The sequence below is a fragment of the Anomaloglossus baeobatrachus genome, chromosome 6 (genome assembly GCF_048569485.1).
Source record: "Anomaloglossus baeobatrachus isolate aAnoBae1 chromosome 6, aAnoBae1.hap1, whole genome shotgun sequence".
Taxonomy (NCBI): domain Eukaryota; kingdom Metazoa; phylum Chordata; class Amphibia; order Anura; family Aromobatidae; genus Anomaloglossus; species Anomaloglossus baeobatrachus.
This window is the reverse complement of record NC_134358.1, coordinates 450386480-450409407: the sequence shown is the minus strand read 5'-3', so window position 1 is coordinate 450409407 and position 22928 is coordinate 450386480. Positions and strand designations below refer to the sequence as shown.

At 48.0% G+C, this 22928-nt stretch overlaps 1 protein-coding gene across 7 annotated transcripts in view; it reads right to left on the bottom strand.

Moving 5' to 3' along the window:
• SLC4A7 (solute carrier family 4 member 7) overlaps positions 1–4738 on the bottom strand; it is a 156855-nt gene extending 152117 nt beyond the window's left edge. For all 7 annotated transcript variants that reach the window (XM_075315261.1, XM_075315259.1, XM_075315262.1 and 4 more), the window contains exon 1: positions 4560–4738. In XM_075315261.1, coding sequence (XP_075171376.1) covers positions 4560–4607 — 48 coding nt within the window. In that variant the 5' untranslated portion in view covers positions 4608–4738. The remainder of the gene's footprint in view (positions 1–4559) is intronic.
• Between the last annotated feature and the right edge of the window lie 18190 nt (positions 4739–22928).

The following is a 22928-nucleotide window of genomic DNA, read 5'->3' as shown; positions in this document are numbered from 1 at the left end:
AATAGCAAGCTTTCGAGACTACTCAGGTCTCTTCCTAAAATTTTTTTATCTCTACTGGTTAACACGGTCCAAAGATATATTTTACCTAATACAAAATGAAAATCGCAGCTTATTTAGTTTTTATGTAATTCTAATTTTACTGGAGGCACTGGGGGCTGCAATGCTGGATTTGCTGCGTGAAACGACAGTTACTCACTCCTTTATGGCAGCCCCTGTGCATAGAGAACAGTGGTCGGGATCCGACCCCTTCAGTAACGTTACAGTGGGCGTCTGCTGTGATCTGGGCTGTCCAGATCACAGCAGAGGGAGGAGATCAGCGCCATCATTGTGGAGCTCACAGCGTATGCTGTTTGCGCCACTTTACACTTGTCACCTGCCAGGATGTGTGAGTACGGGGTGTCCCCCCGTTACCGTCTCCGATGACATCCCCTCCCTCCTTCCGCTCTCCCCAGCCCCTGCAAGTTACCGTCTCTAATGACACCCCCCCCCCTCCGCTCTACGCACGCGCGAGTGCGTGCGTCTGCATGTGAGTACCACTGCTGCTACTGTCTCCAAAAATACCCCCCGTTCAACATCCCGCCCCCCCCCCCTTCCGCCTGCCACCTGTCGGCTTGTGTGTGTACCGGTGATACTGACTGCAGGGGGTTGTGTATCTAATCCTCCTGTGTGAAACTGCTGAGCCGTGTATCTAATCCTATCCTGTGTGATACTCCTGCTGTCCTTGGTGACACTTTAGACATTTCTGGTCACCAACAGAATGGCTCTGCACAATGTCCCTACATGTCATTCTCTGTTATCAACACTCAAATTGGGAGGGGGGAGGCGTGCCATCACACACAGGGGAGCAGACTCCACCCACTTTACTGCAGCTGTAATGTGAGCTTTTTCTACAGTGGGATTTCTGTAGGATTTCAGAAGCTGCTCTCCCTAGTGTTTAACAGTGGAAACTATCAAATTTTTTTTTTTTTTATATATATATATTTTGCGCAATAAAAAAAAAAAAAAAAAAATATTTAAACAAAACATTACTACTTTACATTTTTTCAGTTATTGATTTTTTTTTTTCCCCTGACGAAACATTCCCTTTAATGCACCCCCATAGTCCGCCATGTATTATAATTCACCCCATATAGTATGTAGCATCCATGTAGCATTAGGCGTCCCCATATTCCGCCATATCATAGCATACAACCGCCATAGTCTGACCATAGTGATTAAATACATAAATATTCATTCCCTGCTGCTCTGGTCTCCGCAGTTTGTGTCCACCGCTCAGCACATCTCACCACAGCGCGCAGTAGTGACGTCATCGCGCTCCTCTGTGCTGAGATGTCATAGGCAGACACAGCGGGAGAATGGTGAGGGAGGAGGCGCCGCTCACTCTCTCATCAGTGCTTTCAATGGTATCGGTCTAGTGACCTGCGACACTGGCGGCGCGCCACTAATGCCATCTATTTGCTGGATCCCAAACGTCCCCCGAGCAGACTGTGCTTCATGTGACACTAAAGAACCACGCGATGCACGGACTCCTCTGTACCAGGGTCTGCTCAGGGTCCCGGCACACACTAATGCAGGGGGGGCCGGCACACCACACACCGGGGGGCCGGGCGGGGCGCCTCTTCCGTGTGACTCATTTCCTCAGAGCTGGAGTCACCGGTGATGTGGAAACCCCGCGCACACGTGCTCCTCGCCGCCCCCTGCAGCCGGTGACACGCCGCCGTGACGAGCGCCCACAAATCACCCACGGGCACCTCCACATGAGGGGGCATGCGTTACGCGGCATCTGGATGCAGACACTGTACAGGACGCCACATATACACTCGGTACTGGGGCACTGTAGTGCAGAGGCATAAGGTTACTGTGCCCGCCCATACAGCTGTGCCTACTACCGTGCACCACTGCGCGCCATGCTACCTGGTCATCCTGTCCGCACATCACTGTCCATGTATACAAGGGTACCATGCCAGGTGCCAGCATGTTATATCTACCGTATATAGTGCATGTACCATATAATGCCTGTATATTAGTGTGCGCATACCATACAGTGCCTATGTGCCAGTATTTAGTGTTCATCTACTGGATAGCACTATTGTACTGAAGAGCCCATACACTGCTGCACCCGTGTGCCACGCAGTGCCAGTACATTGCTGTGCCCATACACTGCTGCACCCGTGTGCCACGCAGTGCCCATACACTGCTGCACCCGTGTGCCACGCAGTGCCCATACACTGCTGCACCCGTGTGCCACGCAGTGCCCATACACTGCTGCACCCGTGTGCCACGCAATGCCCATACACTGCTGCACCCGTGTGCCACGCAATGCCCATACACTGCTGCACCCGTGTGCCACGCAATGCCCATACACTGCTGCACCCATGTGCCACGCAGTGCCCATACACTGCTGCACCCATACACTGCTACACCCGTGTGCCACGCAGTGCCCATACACTGCTGCACCTATACACTGCTGCCCCCGTGTGCCACGCAGAGTCCATAAACTGCTGCACCCATACCACACAGTGCCCGTAGACTACTGCCACCATACACTGCTGCCCCGTGTGCCACGCAGAGTCCATAAACTGCTGCACCCATACCACACAGTGCCCGTATAATGCTGCACCTGTCACGCAGTGCCCGTAGACTACTGCCACCATACACTGCTGCACCCGTGTGCCACGCAGTGCCCATACACTGCTGCACCCGTGTGCCACGCAATGCCCATACACTGCTGCACCCGTGTGCCACGCAATGCCCATACACTGCTGCACCCGTGTGCCACGCAATGCCCATACACTGCTCGCCCCCCCCATGTGCCACGCAGTGCCCATACACTGCTGCACCCATACACTGCTACACCCGTGTGCCACGCAGTGCCCATACACTGCTGCACCTATACACTGCTGCCCCCGTGTGCCACGCAGAGTCCATAAACTGCTGCACCCATACCACACAGTGCCCGTAGACTACTGCCACCATACACTGCTGCCCCCGTGTGCCACGCAGAGTCCATAAACTGCTGCACCCATACCACACAGTGCCCGTATATTGCTGCACCTGTCACGCAGTGCCCGTAGACTACTGCCACCATACACCGCTGCGCCCGTGTGCCACGCAGTGCCCGTACACCGCTGCGCCCGTGTGCCACGCAGTGCCCGTACACCGCTGCGCCCGTGTGCCACGCAGTGCCCGTACACCGCTGCGCCCGTGTGCCACGCAGTGCCCGTACACCGCTGCGCCCGTGTGCCACGCAGTGCCCATACACCGCTGCGCCCGTGTGCCACGCAGTGCCCATACACCGCTGCGCCCGTGTGCCACGCAGTGCCCATACACCGCTGCGCCCGTGTGCCACGCAGTGCCCATACACCGCTGCGCCCGTGTGCCACGCAGTGCCCATACACCGCTGCCAGCATACACTGCTACACCTGTGTGCCATGCAGTGCCCATACACTACTGTACCCATGCATCACAGAGTGGTCATACATTACAATGCCCATGCACCACGAAGTGGTCGTACATGACAGTTCCCATACACTACAGTACCCATACATCACACAGTGCCCATACACCGCTGCGCCCGTGTGCCACACAGTGCCCATACACCGCCGCGCCCGTGTGACACAGTGCCCATACACCACTGCGCCCGTGTGCCACACAGTGCCCATACACCGCCGCACCCGTGTGACACACAGTGCCCATACACCACTGCGCCCGTGTGACACACAGTGCCCATACACCACTGCGCCCGTCTGCCACACAGTGCCCATACACCGCTGCGCCCGTCTGCCACACAGTGCCCATACACCACTGTACCCGTCTGCCACACAGTGCCCATACACCACTGTACCCGTCTGCCACACAGTGCCCATACACCGCTGTACCCGTCTGCCACACAGTGCCCATACACCGCTGCACCCGTCTGCCACACAGTGCCCATACACCGCTGCACCCGTCTGCCACACAGTGCCCATACACCGCTGTACCCGTCTGCCACACAGTGCCCATACACCGCTGTACCCGTCTGCCACACAGTGCCCATACACCGCTGCGCCCGTCTGCCACACAGTGCCCATACACCGCTGCGCCCGTCTGCCACACAGTGCCCATACACCGCTGCGCCCGTCTGCCACAGTGCCCATACACCGCTGCGCCCGTCTGCCACACAGTGCCCATACACCGCTGCGCCCGTCTGCCACACAGTGCCCATACACCGCTGCGCCCGTCTGCCACACAGTGCCCATACACCGCTGCGCCCGTCTGCCACAGTGCCCATACACCGCTGCACCCGTCTGCCACACAGTGCCCATACACCGCTGCCAACATACACTGCTGCACCTGTGTGCCATGCAGTGCCCATAGACTACTGTACCCATGCATCACAGAGTGGTCATACATTACAATGCCCATGCACCACGAAGTGGTCGTACATGACAGTTCCCATACACCACACAGTGCCAGTAGATTGCTGTACCCACGTATCACGGAGTGCTCATACATTACAGTAGTGCCCGGCATGTGGTGCCCTCAGTGATCGCACAGAGACAATGAGAGGAGTCTGGTACCGTGGTGAGCAGCGGTCTCATCTGTTCCGCCGCGCGGTCCTCGTCCATGGCTCCCGGGATGGTGGCCGGGCTGTACACGTGTCTCCCCGCCGGGCGCGTCCGGTGCTCACCACATGGGATGTCCTCACAATCCCCGGTTTGCTGTCGGATCTTTATCGGATGGAGCGGTGCCGTCGCCTCGGCCCTCCCTCCTCCGCCCCCTGCCGCCTCCTGTCTGCCCCATAGGCCGGGCCCTCCTCTTCCCTCTCCAGTGTCTGCGGCCTCCCTTCCCCCTCTGCTTTGTGCTTTTTCCCCTGAGGTTGTCTGCTCTGATTGCTGATGATGGGGGGAGCCATTATCTTCCTGGCAGTGGTGACTGTGTATTCTCCAGGTATTGGGGGATGTCTCCTCCATGGTGGGCCGTCACCTGTTACATAGCGCCTCATGTACCGTAGCGCTGTACACAGAATGCAGCCACATGTGTCCAGTGTGCAGCTGTGAAGCGTTTAATAAAGGGGCACTGGTGTCCTCTCTGGATCTCAGAAGACCACCTTCCTTTCCACCAGAGGGGGGCGCACTATACAGCAGCTTTTATCCTGTGCCAGCTGCTTATCTTGGCCTGGCAGTACAGCAGCCTGTGATTGGGCTTTGTTTGGCCATTAGATAATTACCTTATTTGGCCACTAGATGTCAGCACAAGTGAGCGACCCAACAAATTCGTTTTACATTTGCAGATATAACCTGCTTCCCCAAATATCTTCCCACAGGCGCGGTATAAGAAATCTAAGGATCACATTCTGATGATAGGGTTTCTGGACAATACATTGAAGTGAAAACACTGAGTTGGTTTTAACCCTTTCTCCTCGGGCGATTTTTCGTTTTTTTCCTCCACTTTTTCCAAGTTCCATAACTTTTTTATTTTCACTATAGCCATATGAAACTTGTTTTTTTGCGTGACAAGTTGTACTTTTGAATGACACCACTCATTTTGCCCCATATTATACTGGAAAACGGGAATAAATTCATATTTATTTTTTTTCTTTCATTTACCACGTTCACTATATGATAAAACGGACCCCGCAGTATGATTCCCCAGGTCGGCACGAGTTTATAGATCCCAAACGTAGAGTTTTACTTTTATCTAGGAGGTGAAAAAAAATCAGAAGTTTGTAAAAAAAAAGTAGCGATTTTGTCGCCATTTTCCGAGACCTGTAACGTTCTCAGTTTTCGGGATCTGGGGCTCAGTGATGTCTGATTTTTTGCATCTTGAGCTGCCGTTTTTAATCATACTTTTTTGGGTAGATGCGATGCTTTGATCGCCTGTTATTGCATGTTAATTCAATATTGCAGCGACCAAAAAGCATAATTTTGGCGTTTTGATTTTGTTTCCTACCACACCGTTTATTGATCAGATTAATTGATTTTATATTTTGATAGATTGGGCATTTCTGAACACAGTGATATCAAGTATTTGTTTTTTTTTGTGCTTTATTATTGTTTTATTTTTAATTTTGCAAAAGCAGGGTAATTTGAACTTTTTTGGGTGGGTAATAGTGGTAAAAACTTTTTTTTTTACTTTTTATTGATTTTACTAGTCTCCTTAGTGGACTTTATGCCTGCAGTGTCTGATAGTTTCTGCTACTCAGATCAGTGCTTCAACATCCCCCTGATCAGCAGAAATGCTGCTCCCAAGTGAGTGCCGCTGCTGTGAGTCATAACAATAACAGGGGTCATCAGCTGACTCCACGCTGTCATGGCAACACGTTGGTGCCACGTGATCGCATCACAGGGTTTCCAATGGTGACGGAGAACAGCACGATCCCTGCTGGAGCACGTTGGATAGGGCTGTCAGAGTTTGACAGCACAATCTAAGTGATTAACAGGCACAGGTGGATTGGAGATCCACCTGCGCCTGTTAGCTGCACATGTCTGCTGATCATCAGACATGTGCGGGGAATAAGGCAGGTGGGGCAGACACGGCCAAGGACGCATATATACATTTTTGGTCGTGAAGGGGTTAAAAGCTTCTTCCTAATTTATTACGTTTCCCCCTATTCACATGATAAGGGGTGACGTACTGATCACTGGTATTCTGATACCCCAGGACCCCCAGCGATCTGAAGAAGGGTGCTCTAGAACCAGGCTCTGCAGATCCTCATCCTGAATGAAGCAGAAGTGCGCTAAGTACAGATCCTATAGTAGAAACTTTAATTAAATTGTTCCAAAATGAGATCACAGGGATCAGGAGAAAGAATTGAGGTAGACAGAGGTCTAACCTGCCTATAAATGAGAAAGGCAGTTGAGACTTTGAGTAACAACACCTCTATTACAATAAAACAGGCCAATAAAGGGGGTACAATAGTAATCATGGTCACGGTGAAATATTGTGATGAGGCATGGCGCCAGCTTTCAGATACTAATGTATACGAGAAATTGTTCTCTAATCCCATGGTGAGGTTTCAGACTGAGATTCTGCTTCTGGTCAGTGAGTCCCTGCAATGTGGCCCCATTAACCAGAAGCTGTCTGACTACCTATTAGTTTCCCATCCAGTGGCTCCAATTCTACATATGGTACCAAAGATACACAAAGATCTTGATAACCCACCTGGCCGTCCTATTGTGTATGGGCTGGGTCGCTTTCCTCTCGTGTAGCAACCTTCCTGGATTGACTCCTACATAGATTTGCTCTGATGGCGCAATCTTATATCAAGGAAGCAGGAGACTTTTTGAATAAACTTATGGATATTAAGGTGGATGATAACACAATTCTTGTCTCATTTAATGTTGTTTCCTGTTAACGACGTGCTCAGCAGCTCCGACATTGCACCAGAATGTACACTGCCTGTCTTGGCGCTGCTTGAGTTTATTTTACACAGGACTTTTTTCCTCTTTGGAGATGATTTTTTTCTGCAGCGCCAGGGGACAGCCATGGGGTCCAATTTGGCCCGCACATATGCTAACATCTACATTTAGTCTTCGAGGAGGAATATGTGCACAAGTCCATCTTTTGGCATCTTATACGGAGCTGGTGGCGCTACATGATGACGTTTTTTAAGATGGTGATATGAGTGATTTGTTGGCCTTCTAGAATAGTCTTAATTTGATATTAGGGATGATCGAATACCTCAAATATTCGGCTTCGCGAATATTTGTCGAATAGGTCGCCACTATTCGACTATACGTGAATATTCGATGCGCAATGTAAGTCTATGGGAAACCTGAATAACAACTATTTAGGCTTCCCATAGACTTACATTGCCCATTGAATATTCGCATAGCGGCGACCTATTTGTCGAATATTCACGAACCCGAATATTTGAGGTATTCAATCATCCTTATTTGATATATGATGAGATGAGATTTACTCTTACCAGTTTTGCCACTGAACTGCAGTTTTTGGACACCTATGTGTACAAAGTTGGAGATCATTTCTTTACAGATTTGTTTGTAAAGAAAACAGATAGGAACAGTCTTCTCCATGATGATAGCAATCATCCACGCTGAATGATTGACTCATTACAGTGGAGATAGTTATTGCGCGTTAGGAAGAAAAAGTGGCCAGTGAAATGAGGGCGGAACGTCATTTAGACAAAATATGCAATACGTTTTTGACACAGAAGGGGTTGTTAAGTTTTAAAAGAAAAGCCCTGACACTTTTATGGGAGGATTTATTTTTCAACAAAGACCGTATTGAAAGGGTGAAGAGGATTCCATTTGTATCCACTTTGAACCATCTTAGTAGGAGACTATCGGGTGTTTTGAGGAAACATTGGCCACTTTTGATGAACGGACACCCTGATGTTAAGGATTTTATATCCCCTCTGTTATCATGTAGACAGACCTCTAACCTTAAGGATAGATTGATTAAATCGGATATAGGACCTCTCAAGAATGTAGTACACACAACTTTATATTCCCCCAAGACGGGTAATTTTCCCAATTTGGGATGTGTTGGTTGTGGCACTATGTGGCATCTTTTCACATCCCTATAATGATAGGAAATACAATATTAGAGAGCGCTACACGTGTGCTAGTAGCTTTGTTGTCTACGTTGTCTCCTGCCCATATGCACTTCTGTGAGGAAGACTACTGTGGAGGTCAGGGCTTGGATCAGTAAACATAAGAGTATGATCAGGATGGGCCTTTTAGAGCTACCTATTCCAAAACATTTTAGAGAAAAGGTACAGTCTGTTAATTAAAATTAGGGTGATTGACAGTGTCCCTGGATTAAGGAGGGGTCGAGATGGACTTGGTATATTAACCCCTTCACGACCTTGGATGGATCTATCCATCAAGGATCGTGTCCCGTTAAGCCCCGCCCCCTGCCGCAGGCAGGCGGCGGCGGTCGGCACACATATCAGCTGTTTTCAACAGCTGACATGTGTGCCTGCATGTTGCGAGTGGAATCGCTTCCACTCGCAACATTTAACCCCATAAATTTCGCTGCCAAAGTCTGGCAGCGAGATCTATATGCGCGCGGCCATGTTTTTTACTTACCGCCGCCCCCACTAGAAGTCACGTGAGTGATCACGTGACATTCGGTGGTTGCCATCGTAGCACAGGGTCATGTGATGACGCCTGCAGCTACGAAGTTTCACTTTCGTTTTTCCTCGGCACGGAGCAGAGGGAAACCGGAAGTGACTGAATCTGCTGTTTACAGCGGTATAGCTGTGATCAGCAGATAGATAAGAGCGATCGGATTGCTGATCGCTATAGCCCCCTAGGGGAACTAGTAAAATAAAAAAAATAAAAGTAAAAAAAAAAGTTTTAAAAATAAAAAAAAAACAAAAAACCTAAAAGTTCAAATCACCCCCCTTTCACCCTATTGAAAATTAAAGGGTTAAAAAATAAATAAATATACACATATTTGGTATCGCTGCGTTCAGAAATGCCCGATCTATCAAAATAGAAAATCAATTAATCTAATTGGTAAACGGCGTAGTAGCAAAAAAATTCCAAACGCCAAAATTATGTTTTTTGGTCGCCGCATGTTTTACGCAAAATGCAATAACAAACGATCAAAACGTAGCATCTGCGCAAAAATGGCACCATTAAAAATATTAGCTCGAGACGCAAAAAATAAGCCGTCACTGAGCCATAGATCCCGAAAAATGAGAACGCTACGTATTTCGGAAAATGGCGCAAAACGTACGCCACTTTTATTGGACAAACTTGTGAATTTTTTTTAACCCCTTAGATACAAGTAAACCTATACATGTTTGGTGTCTACAAACTCGCAGCGACCTGAGGCATCACATAGATACATCAGTGTTACCATATAGTGAACACGGTGAATAAAACATCCCAAAAACTATTGTGCGATCACACTTTTTTTGCAGTTTTTCCACACTTGGATTTTTTTTGCTGTTTTCTAGTACACTATATGGTAAAACCTATGGTTTCATTTAAAAGTACAACTCGTCCCGCAAAAAACAAGCCCTCATATGGCAAGATTGACAGAAAAATAAAAAAGTTACGGCTCTCGGAAGAAAAGGAGCAAAAAACAAAAACGCAAAAACGGAAAGTGCCCGGGGGCTGAAGGGGTTAAAGAAGAAAGATCTATGTTGGATACAGGAATTGCATTCCCTGCAGCCCAGGGGTCTAAATATGGAGTATAATCTACATAGCAGTCTTTTTGGATGAGTGTCATTTGTTATGGCTTCATTTTCAAAGGTATATGCATTTTGCTTGCCTTTCTTCCTTTTGCAGCACACATTTGGGGTTGGAGATTGGATCCAGGAGCTCAGAGGACGGTAATTACTTGTGTTCTTGCCTTCGCCTCCCTGTCTCCTTCCTCTCTATTTCCCTATACGTTCTTCCCTGTGAGTTTTTTTCCCTTTTTTTTCTCACTATTTATAAAAAAATATTTTTGAGAATATTATGTGTGTTTGATGGGACTTGATGTTTACTCTCTTGGCATGTTTGGTATTTCTGTATAAATTGTTTAATTCGCTTTGTTTGTATAAATATGACAGTTTTGCCTTATAATTATTCATGCATTTGATTTGGGGGTTTCTGATATACTGTATATTATGCCCCCGTAATCAAAATGCTGTCCTGTTGCTGTGGGTTACTGCACTGCTACTGCTGTGATAATGGCTATAATAGACATGTGATGTGGTCATGTGACAGTTTTTAGAGTGTCTATTAACCGTGTCACAGGGACGACGTAGATACATTGAGATGCTCTAAAATGCTGAAGTAAGTGGACGGATGTGGTGTCGGATGAGGCACACGTATGCGCAGTGATAGTATATACTTCTACGGAACTTTATGATTTGATTGTGGGAAGTACATTCACCCGATTGGCTGGTGGTAACCAGTACAATGTGAATACTGACAGTGGATTGGCTGCCTGGAACACTCCCCGATCTTGGGCTGCAACTATTCCATGGACAACAAAGGATGCCGTGATGTTAATGGATGACCATGATGCTCAGGGTACATCTATTTACAGTGCTGGTGACTTTCCCAGTGTTCCACATGGATTTATTATATATGTATTGGATTTTCTGTATGGTGACTATGGCGTTTTTGTACTATACTGTGATAAGTTATTGTCGATTATATTGTTTATATATATATATATATATATACACACAGTATTATTTTGTGACCTAGAAATTGGTTTGAGGAGGAAGTTGTGGGACGTCTGTTGGTTAGATCTGCTCCCTGTTCCTTCACTATTTAAACCTGCACAATATCACTTATGTAAGCTTGAAAAAGACCAACAGCAAATTGAAACGTTACATTGATGTAATAATGACAGAATAAAAGGATTTTTTTAGACTTCACCTATGGCTGGATGCTGTATCTCTTCTATGCATATCGTTATTTCCAGGTAGGCTCCCAGGATGGCTAACTTGCGTCTACCTTTGAGCTGATTACTCTGTTTATGTTCCTGGAAGGTGCTGCAAACCGTTTTTCCTTTCTTTTTACTACTATGTCTTCCTACATAAAACTTTTCTTTATATGTACCGTATATTACTTAGGCTATGTGCCCACGTAGCGTATTTTCATGCAGTTACGCTGTGTTCTGCACCGCAGCGTAACTGCATGTGTCCTGCGTCCCCAGCACAATCTATGAAGATTGTGCCTAATCCATGCCCACGTGGCGTATTAGAACGCAGCGCTTCGGCTGCTGCCGAAGCGCTGCGTTCTAAGAAGTAACATGTCACTTCTTTCGTGCGCTTTGCATGCAGCCCCTGCTCTGTCTATGGAAGGGGCTGCATCCAGAGCGCATGAAATTGGCTTTTCAGTACGCTCTGTTTTTGCAACGATTTGAAGCGCATGTGTGCCATTCAAATCGCTGCAGAAATTTCTGCAGGGACAGAATGCAACGTGGGCACATAGCCTTACCGTATATATTTATACTGGTGATACGGGTATGATTATTTTATTGTAGGATCTCTAATAATGAGGCTGTTCTGATCTCATACACTATGGGCTTTACTACATGGTTCTTGCCGAACCTCCTGTACCGCACAATACTTTCAGAATTCTGTAGGGGATTGGTTGTTCTATTCACATTGTGGTTCCTACCTTGGTGAGCAGAAGCATGTTATGGTGTACCATGCCACTTGGCATATTCATCCCTTGCGAAAGTATTCGGCTCCCTTGAATTTTTCAACTTTTTCCCACATTTCAGGCTTCAAACATAATATAAATATTTTAATGTTATGGTGAAGAATCAACAACAAGTGGGACACAATTGTGAAGTTGAATAAAATTTATTGCTTGTTTTAAACTTTTTTAAAAAATAAATAACTGAAAATTGGGGCGTGCAATATTATTCATCCCCTTTAAGTTAATACTTTGTAGCGCCACCTTTTGCTGCAATTACAGCTGCAAGTCGCTTGGGGTATGTCAGTTTTGCACATCGAGAGACTGAAATTCTTGCCCATTCTTCCTTTGCAAACAGCTCGAGCTGAGTGAGGTTGGAAGGTTTGTGAACAGCAGTTTTCAGCTCTTTCCACAGATTCTCGATTGGATTCAGGTCTGGACTTTGACTTGGCCATTCTAACACCTGGATACGTTTATTTGTGAACCATTCCATTGTAGATTTTGTTTGGGATCATTGTCTTGTTGGAAGACAAATCTCCATTCCAGTCTCAGGTCTTTTGCAGACTCCAACAGGTTTTCTTCAAGAATGGTCCTTTACTTGGCTCCAACCATCTTCCCATCAATTTTAACCATCTTCCCTGTCCCTGCTGAAAAAAAGCAGGCCCAAAACATGATGCTGCCACCACCATGTTTGACAGTGGGGATGGTGTGTTCAGGGTGATGAGCCGTGTTGCTTTTACGCCAAACATATCGTTTGGCATTGTGCCCAAATAGTTAAATTTTGGTTTCATCTGACCAGAGCACCTTCTTCCACATGTTTGGCGTGTCTCCCAGGGGGCTTGTGGCAAACTTTAAACGATACCTTTTACGGATATCTTTGAGAAATGGCTTTCTCCTTGCCACTCTTCCATAAAGGCCAGATTTGTGCAGTGTACGACTGATTGTTGTCCTATGTTTTGATACAGGTAAAATATATCTTTGTACCGTGTTAGCCAGTAGAGATTAAAAAAAGTTTGTTTAAAACTGAGGGCTCTCAGTTCTTTTAAACAAACATTTGTTGTCCTATGGACAGACTCTCCCACCTCAGCTGTAGATCTTTGCAGTTCATTCAGAGGGATCATGGTCCCCTTGGCTCCATTTCAGTATGATCACTTGTACTTCTTGGGATGTTTCAAGTTTTGGAAATCTTTTTGTAAGCAAAATCCAGCTTTAAACCTCTCCACAACAGTATCACGGACCTGCCTGTTGTGTTCCATGGTCTTCGTGATGCTATCTGTGCTTTAAACTGAACACTGAGACTATGACAGAGCAAGTGCATTTATACGGAGACAAGATTACACACAGGTGGCTTATACTTATCATCATCAGTCATTTAAGACAACATTGGATCATTCAGAGATCCTCAATGAACTTCTGGAGTGAGTTTGCGGCACTGAAAGTAAAGGGGATAAATAATATTGCACGCCCCAATTTTCAGTTATTTATTTTTTAAAAAAAGTTTAAAATCAGCAATAAATTTCGTTCAACTTCACAATTGTGTCCCACTTGTTGATTCTTTACCATAACATTCAAATTTTTATCTTTATGTTTGAAGCCTGAAATGTGGGAAAAGGTTGAAAAATTCAAGGGGGCCGAATACTTTCGCAAGGCACTGTAGGTATTGATGGAGCTAAACAGACATTGTACAACCAGTCTTTGAAAGATAAACCTGTACTTCTAGCCCTGCTGGAGTTCTTTCATCTTTGGAACAAACTAAGGTTTACCACATACTTAGCTGCATTTTCCTCCACATTTTGAACATTTTGCCCATTATTCCAGTAAAGTTTATTCTTCATGCTAAAATATACGCATTTGCTGGACAATTGTTTTGTTAGCAAAATCAAGTATAATCGGCAAATGTGTTTTTAGGTGCATGGCTCCCTTTGTAAATAATGTCATGGGTGTGTCACAGGTGACAGACAAAAGAAAAGAGTCCGCCTGGCTTCACTAACTGTGATAGTGAGGTGCTCAGAAACAATATAAGGTCCAATAAGAAAGAATAGTTTCGGCACACTTGTAAAAAAGTAGACGTGATACAGTAAGTCAACAACAATCTGTAATACAAAACAGAAATTTGTAAATCAACAACACCAATTCACATTTTTGTGACTATTTGTGTGTTCTTTTTTTTTGTATTATTATCCCCACATGGATATACATTTTTCTATATTTATATTCCCTATTAGTACATACTAATTATTTATTTAATAAGGGCCATTTGCAATTTTATGCACTAGGACGCTTTATAATTATTGCCTTTATACCGTGGCGAATGTATTTATGTGGGGAGGTAATTGGATCTGTATTGAACTCACGCACCAGTCACTGTTTCATTGTACTTTGGATACCACTATGTGCAATGTTGTGTAATGCCTGCCTGGCTCCACAGACTCAGACGGGCTGTATTGGACAGGCTAGAGGGAAGCCACTCACAAAGCAGGACCCCCAGAACCCTGAAACCCTTTAACCCCTATACAGGGATTTGAAATTACACAGGGCTCAAGGTGATCACTACCTGTGGAAGGCTGCAGTCCGATGAGAGTAGTCGTCAGGCAGGGTCAAACCAGGAATTGCAGAACAGGGACAGAATCGGCAGGCAAGGACGTAAACAGAAAACGTAGCAGAGGTCAAATCCGGATCGAGCAGCGAGGTACATAAACAGAATGCAGAAAGTTAGTCAGGAAACAAGCAGAAGTCAGAACACCAGAATAACTAAACAGAACAGAACAGGGCAGAACAGGAGCCAGGAAATCAGAACTATCTCTGGCAGTGGTCAGCAGACAGGAGGGGAAATAAGAAGGGTGTGGTGTCTTCCCATTGGTTGTAGAAATTATGGTACTTCAGCTGGAAGACACAAGCCACCTACAGTCAGCCAGTGGTATTGCTGATCCCAAGGAAACCCAGTACAGTGGATGAGCGGAGCCTGCACCCGCCGGCGCCGCTGGCATCGACTCCTCTCCCATCACCAGCACTATCCACAGCAGGGACGTAAAATTTTGTTTGTTATGCCGCTATTTACTCTTTTCTTCTCTGGATACATCTCTTTTATTTTTTTTTTTTATGTTTTCATATTTGTTTTCAATAAAAAATCATATTTTTAATAATTTGGGATTTTTTGCTCCTTTTTTGAAAAAAATTGTATACAATATTTTTCAAATGTTTGTTGTTGTAGTGATACAGTGAGTATCTGCAGGTGACTTTATTGCAGATTGAAAAAAATAACCGACGTTTCAGCTCATCGAGCAGTTGCAATGATAGGCAAACTTCACAACTATGTTATGTTCATATAGCATATGATTTATGCCCTTATACCCTTTTAGTATTACCTTGACAAAGCCTCGATGAGCTGAAATGTCGGTTATTTTTTTCTGTACACTTTTTTGCCTTGCAATAAAATCACGTGCAGATACTTACTGTATCACGTCTACTTTTTTACGAGTGTGACAAAACTATTCTTTCTTACGGGTGACAGACAGTCCTTTACTGTCCAGCTCTAGAAAGTGAAACCATTTGGCTGCGCAAACTGCTGCCTGACCTTCTATTAGTTCTGCTTGGTTTTCATCCCTTTCCCTTTAAGACCCTGCAGAGTTCCTCAGCCTGTCAGCTGCTGTTCATCGGTACTTCCTTTGTCTTTATATACTGTACCTTCACTTCCAATTATGTGATGCTGGTGATGCTTCATATACCTTTATCAAGTCTTCAGTGCAAACAGGCAGCTGGCATACATCTTGAGAATCTTGGTGGTTGTTGCAATTTCTCTCCCTGAGTCAACTTGAGATTAGTTGTTTGTTGTCTTCCCTTGTTTGTTATTCCTGTGTGTCCTTTAGCACCTTGTGGGGTTGACGAACAGCTCATCCCATCCGCTCCCTACCTAGGGAACAGAACAGGGTCAGCCTTGGGCCAGGTATCCAGCTTGGTGCATAGGTGCGGAACCTATCTAGGGCAGTAAAAAAACCCAGGGCACAGCAGTAGGCTTGGTCAGGGGGTCATCATCTTCCCCTTCCCTAAACACAGGGTTTCCCTTCTCATTCACTATTTGCTTGGTACTTCCCCGTACCTAACGTGACAAATAATTCCTGGAAGGATATTTTTGTTTGGTAGCTCAATGTATCTGTAAGCTTTGAATTGGTCCTGGAATTCCATCAATTTTATCTTAACCAAAGCACCATCTATTATAGGCACAGCCATGGGTCCAGTACTCACATTGGTGCCATATTGCATGTATTTCTGAACACTTGAAAACTTGCAATAAAATTTGAGGTGTTCCTTAGAACGTACAAAAAAAATTATAAAAGTGAGTGAAAAACTGCAAATTCTAATTTTTCAAACTTCTGTTGCATCAACCACATGAAAAATGGTGTTATCAAACTACTCACTACATCCCTAAATAAGTACATTAGCAGGTACAAGAAAAGACATTTATAAAGGTTTTCTGTTCTTTTTAAACCACACAGGCTCTGCAAATATGACAATATTCAATCTATTCCAAATTTGCTTTCCAAAATTCAAATATTGCTCTTTCTATGCTCAGTCCTCCCGTTTGTCCAAACAGAACTTTTTTACTATATGTGGGGTATCACCGCACTTATAAGAAAGTGGGTAACAAACTGCAGGTCCACCTTTTGGTGTTACCTCATGTAAAAGTGAGAAAGTTGGTGCTAAAGCAACATTTTTGTGAAAAATTTTCAAAATGATGGGCTAATGTCATGAAATTCTGGGAAGTACCTGTGGGTTCAAAATGTTCACTATAACCCTGGATACAATCCTTGAGGGGTCACTTGTGGGGGAATTTCTAGTATTTAGGTACCTTAGCGGCTCTGCAAATGCGACATGGTGCCCGCGATCTGTTTCAGCCAAATTTACTTTTCAAAATTTAAATATTGCTCCTTCTGTTCCGATATCGGCTGTTTATCCAAACACGGGTTTCTGACCACAAAAGAAACTGGGTAACAAATTTTGTGGTCCATTTTGTCATACATTGTAATGCTCTAACTGACGCCCCCGCACTGTCCTGCTCCCATCCCCCGGCGGGGACACCGGCTCTCTCACTTTCCTGGCCACTCAGCTGTGGCTGCTCCATTCTCGGTCCCAGGCACCACCTGGCCTCCTAGGAATGCCCTTAGGGCATGCATGCATGCGCGCACTTTGTCTTAAAGGGCCAGTACACCCTAACCCGGAAGTTCCTCTCAGCCTATGGCATCAGGTATTTAAGGCACCTTCCCCATAAGGGAGGTGCCTGGGCAACGTGGTCTATGTGTTGTTAGTTCCTAGGTCCTTAAGTACTGCTGGTGTTTAGTGCTGTGTTCCACATTGCTAATACTGTTCTGTGTTCCAGTATCTGTCATACTGGCCGCTGCTGCATTGTACCTTATCGGCTAAGCCTGCTATACCAGGTGCTGCTGTATCATACCCTGTTGGCCAAATGTGTCATACCGGCTGCTGCTGCATCGTACCCAATCAGCCATATCTGCTATACTGGTCGCTGCTGCATCGTACCCTCTTGGCCAAGTCTGCTATATTGGCAGCTGTTACATTGTACTCTATTGGTCAAGCCTTCTGTACCAGATGCTGCAACATCATTCCATATTGGCTGACCCTGCCACTTCAACCATCACGGCTGCACCTACCATATCAGTGACTGTCCGTGTCCAAACTTGTGGGGCCTGCTGTTGCAGCTCCAGTCTTCCTGAATGGCACCTAGTATTCACCTGCAGTGCAACATCCTCACCTTTAGATGCTCCGGAAAAAACCTGGTAAGATTCCATAGTCAAGCTCCCCTAGGTTTTCTGTGTGTTGTGATCCAGTGGGGCCACTCCCCGCTCGCAGTAGCGAGCATTACAACTATCCATTGTAAATGTGAATAAATTCCGCCTAAAGCATCATTTTTAAGTAAAATGTAAAAAAAAATTAATTCTACTTTGCATTAATTCCTCTGAAGCACATGAAGGGTTAATAAACTTCTTGAATGTGGTTTTGAGCAGTTTGAGAAGTGAAGTTTTTAGAATGGTGTCACTTTTTGGTATTTTCTGGCACATAGGCCGCTCAAAATAACTTCAAATGTGATGTGGTCCCTGAAAAATAGTTTTATAGATTTTGTTGGAAAAATGAGAAATTGCTGATAAACCTTTAACCCTTCTAATATCTTGACAAAAAAAACATGTTTCAAAAATGGTGCTAATGAAAGTAGACAAGTGGGAAATGTTATTTATTAACCATTTTCTGTGACAGAACTCGGGTTTAACCCCTTAACGACCTTTGACGTACTGAGTACGTCATGGTGACATGGTGCTAAACGACCCATGACGTACTCAGTACGTCATGGCAAAATCGCGGTCCCGGAGCCCCGGGGAGTGAAAGTTGTTTTATTAAACGGTAGATTCGGGAAGGAGGGGACCTCTGCCTGACCTCAGGAGGGGTGGTGCCTCCTCCCCGAACCTACAGAGGCTGTGATTGGCTGACGAACGCCGCTCAGCCAATTACAGCCACTGTAATGTTCCAGCCATTGAAAATGGCTGGAACATTGAAATCCAGCCCTGATCAGTGCTGCTGTAGCACTGGCCATTGGCTGGAGCTGGGTGATAGATGTTTCACCCGCCCCCAGCTCTGATTGGAGAGACCGGTCTTGTGACCGCTCTCTCCAATCAATGTGGATCTGCGGCCTGTGACCGTCCCTGGAAGCCGAGGAGAGCGGTAAGTTGCTGTCCCCGCCGCCCGCCCCTGTCCCCGATCGCCCCGCCGCTGCTCCCGATCCACCGCTGTCCCCGCCGCTGTGTCCGATCGCCCCGCCGCTGCTCCCGCTCCACCGCTGTCCCCGGCGCCATGCTCCCGCTCCACCGCTGTCCCCGGCGCCATGCTCCCGCTCCACCGCTGTCCCCGGCGCCATGCTCCCGCTCCACCGCTGTCCCCGGCGCCATGCTCCCGCTCCACCGTTGTCCCCGGCGCCATGCTGCCGCTCCACCGCTGTCCCCGCCGCTGCTCCCGATGCACCGCTGTCACCGCCGCTGTCTCCGATCGCCCCGCCGCTGCACGCGCTCCACCGCTGTCCCCGCCGCTGCTCCCGATGCACCGCTGTCCCCGCCGCTGTCTCCGATCGCCCCGCCGCTGCACGCGCTCCACCGCTGTCCCCGCCGCTGCTCCCGATGCACCGCTGTCCCCGCCGCTGTCTCCGATCGCCCCGCCGCTGCACGCGCTCCACCGCTGTCCCCGCCGCTGCTCCCGATGCACCACTGTCCCCGCCGCTGTCTCCGATCGCCCCGCCGCTGCACGCGCTCCACCGCTGTCCCCGCCGCTGCTCCCAATGCACCGCTGTCCCCGCCGCTGTCTCCGATCGCCCCGCCGCTGCTCCCGATGCACCGCTGTCCCCGCCGCTGTCTCCGATCGCCCCGCCGCTGCTCCCGCTCCACCGCTGTCCCCGCCGCTGCTCCCGATGCACCGCTGTCCCCGCCGCTGTCTCCGATCGCCCCGCCGCTGCTCCCGATCCACCGCTGTCCCCGGCGCCATGCTCCCGATCCACCGCTGTCCCCGGCGCCATGCTCCCGGTCCACCGCTGTCCCCGGCGCCATGCTCCCGGTCCACCGCTGTCCCCGGCGCCATGCTCCCGGTCCACCGCTGTCCCCGGCGCCATGCTCCCGGTCCACCGCTGTCCCCGGCGCCATGCTCCCGGTCCACCGCTGTCCCCGCCGCCATGCTCCCGGTCCACCGCTGTCCCTGCCGCCGCTCCCGATCCACCGCTGTCCCCGCCGCCGCTCCCGATCCACCGCTGTCCCCGCCGCCGCTCCCGATCCACCGCTGTCCCCGCCGCCATGCTCCCGATCCACCGCTGTCCCCGCCGCCGCTCCCGATCCACCGCTGTCCCCGCCGCCATGCTCGCCACTGTCCCCGCCGCCGTCGCACCCACCTTTTTCAGCCGCTGCTGCCCCCAAATCGGCCCCCACTGTTCCCGATCGGCGGCCGCCGCCGCCGCCTCCTTCATCAGCTGCCCCTTCTCCATCGCCACACCTCCTATCCCTCCATGTGCTGCAAGCCACCCTCCCCCCACGTGGGGGGGAGGGTGGCTGGCTTGCAGCACATGTGGGGGGAGGGTGGCTGGCTTGCAGCACATGTGGGGGGAGGGTGGCTTGCAGCACATGTGGGGAGAGGGTGGCTGGCTTGCAGCACATGTGGGGGGAGGGTGGCTGGCTTGCAGCACATGTGGGGGGAGGGTGGCTGGCTTGCAGCACATGTGGGGGGAGGGTGGCTGGCTTGCAGCACATGTGCTGTAAGCCACCCTCCCCCTACATGTGCTGCAAGCCACCCTCCCCCCCACATGTGCTGCAAGCCACCCTCCCCCCACATGTGCTGCAAGCCACCCTCCCCCCACATGTGCTGCAAGCCACCCTCCCCCTACATGTGCTGCAAGCCACCCTCCCCCCACATGTGCTGCAAGCCACCCTCCCCCCACATGTGCTGCAAGCCACCCTCCCCCTACATGTGCTGCAAGCCACCCTCCCCCCGGGGGCCCCCCCTCCTCCATGTGCCATCTCTCTCTCCCATCAGACTCTGCCCCCCTCCCCGATCTGCTGCCTGCTCTCTCCCATTTTCCATCTACTGCCCCCTCTCACCCTCCTCGATCTGTTGCCTCCTTCATCTGCTGCCTCTTCTGTCTGCTGTGATCCTGCTGCCTAGATCCATCCTGTAAGGTAGGTATCCCCATCTCACCTCCCCCCCCCATCCTCTGCCGCTCCTCCATCCGCTGCGCCATTTCCCATCCATCCGCTGCGCCATTTCCCATCCATCCGCTGCGCCATTTCCCATCATCCATCCGCTGCGCCCTTTCCCATCCTCTGCCGCTCCTCCACCCGCTGCGCCCTTTCCCATCTTCCATCCGCTGCGCCCTTTCTCATCTGCCACCCCGCCCTCTCGCATCGCATTATCCAGCACAGTTGCTCGCTTACAGACTGCAGTGGATGATGCGATGCGAGACTCGTGCATTGCTCTCACGTTTGGCACTGGTCTTAGTGGCAGGCGCTCCTTTTTTTTTTTTTTTTACTGATGTCTGTATTTTTTATTTCGCCAAACTAATTTTTTTTGAATGGGGGGGGTCTAGTTTCCAAAATGGGATCACATGTGGGGGAGCTCCATTGTTTAGGCACCTCAGGGGGTCTCCAAATGAAACATGGCGTCTGCTAATAATTCCAATCAATTTTACTGTGAAATGGCGCTCCTTCTCTTCTGAGCCCCGCCGTACGCCCAAACAATTGATTTCCACCACATATGAGGTATCGTCGTACTCAGGAGAAATTGCACAATACATTTTATGGTGCATTTTTTCCTGATACCCTTGTGGAAAAAAAAGCTACCTGTTTGAAAAAACAATTTTGTGGTAAAAAAAAGAATAAAATATTTTCACGGCTGAACATTACAAACGTTTGTGAAGCCTCCAGGGGTTTAAAGTGCTCACTAAACAGCTAGATAAATTCCATGAGGGGTCTAGTTTCCAAAATAGGGTCAATTGTGGGGGAGCTCCATTGTTTAGGCACTTCAGGGGGGTCTCCAAACGCAACATGGCGTCCGCTAATAATTCCAACCAATTTTGCTGTGAAATGGCACTCCTTGCCTTCCGAGTCCTGCCGTGCACCCAAACATTTGATTTCCACCACATATGAGGTATCTGCGTACTCAGGAGAAAATGCACAATACATTTTATGGTGCATTTTTTCCTGATACCCTTGTGATAAAAAAAGCTACCTGGTTGAAGCAACAGTTTTGTGGTAAAAACAATTTTTTTTCTTTTCACGGCTCAACGTTATAAACTTCTGTGAAGCCCCCAGGGGTTCAAAGTGCACATCAAACATCTAGAAAAAATATTTGAGGGCTCTAGTTTCCAAAATGGGGTCACTTATGGGGGAGCTCCATTGTTTAGTCACCTCGGGGAGTCTTCAAACCCGACATGGCGTCCGCTAATGAGTGCAGCTAATTTTGCACTCAAAAATTCAAATGGCGCTCCTTGCCTTCCGAGTCCTGCTGTGTGCCCAAACATTTGATTACCACCACATATGGGGTATCTGCGTACTCAGGAGAAAATGCACAATACATTTTATGGTGCATTTTTTCCTGATACCCTTGTGATAAAAAAAGCTACCTGGTTGAAGCAACAGTTTTGTGGTAAAAAAAAATTTTGTTTCTTTTCACGGCTCAACGTTATAAACTTCTGTGAAGCCCCCAGGGGTTCAAAGTGCACATCAAACATCTAGAAAAAATATTTAAGGGCTCTAGTTTCCAAAATGGGGTCACTTATGGGGGAGCTCCATTTTTTAGGCACCTCGGGGAGTCTTCAAACCCGACATGGCGTCCGCTAATGAGTGCAGCTAATTTTGGACTCAAAAATTCAAATGGCGCTCCTTGCCTTCCGAGCACTGCCGTGTGTCCAAACATTTGATTACCACCACATATGGGGTATCTGCGTACTCAGGAGAAAATGCACAATACATTTTATGGTGCATTTTTTCCTGATACCCTTGTGATAAAAAAAGCTACCTGGTTGAAGCAACCGTTTTGTGGTAAAAAAAAAAATTTTTCTTTTCACGGCTCAACGTTATAAACTTCTGTGAAGCCCCCAGGGGTTCAAAGTGCACATCAAACATCTAGAAAAAATATTTGAGGGCTCTAGTTTCCAAAATGGGGTCACTTATGGGGGAGCTCCATTGTTTAGGCACCTCAGGGGGTCTTCAAACCCGACATGGCGTCCGCTAATGAGTGCAGCTAATTTTGCACTCAAAAATTCAAATGGCGCTCCTTGCCTTCCGAGTC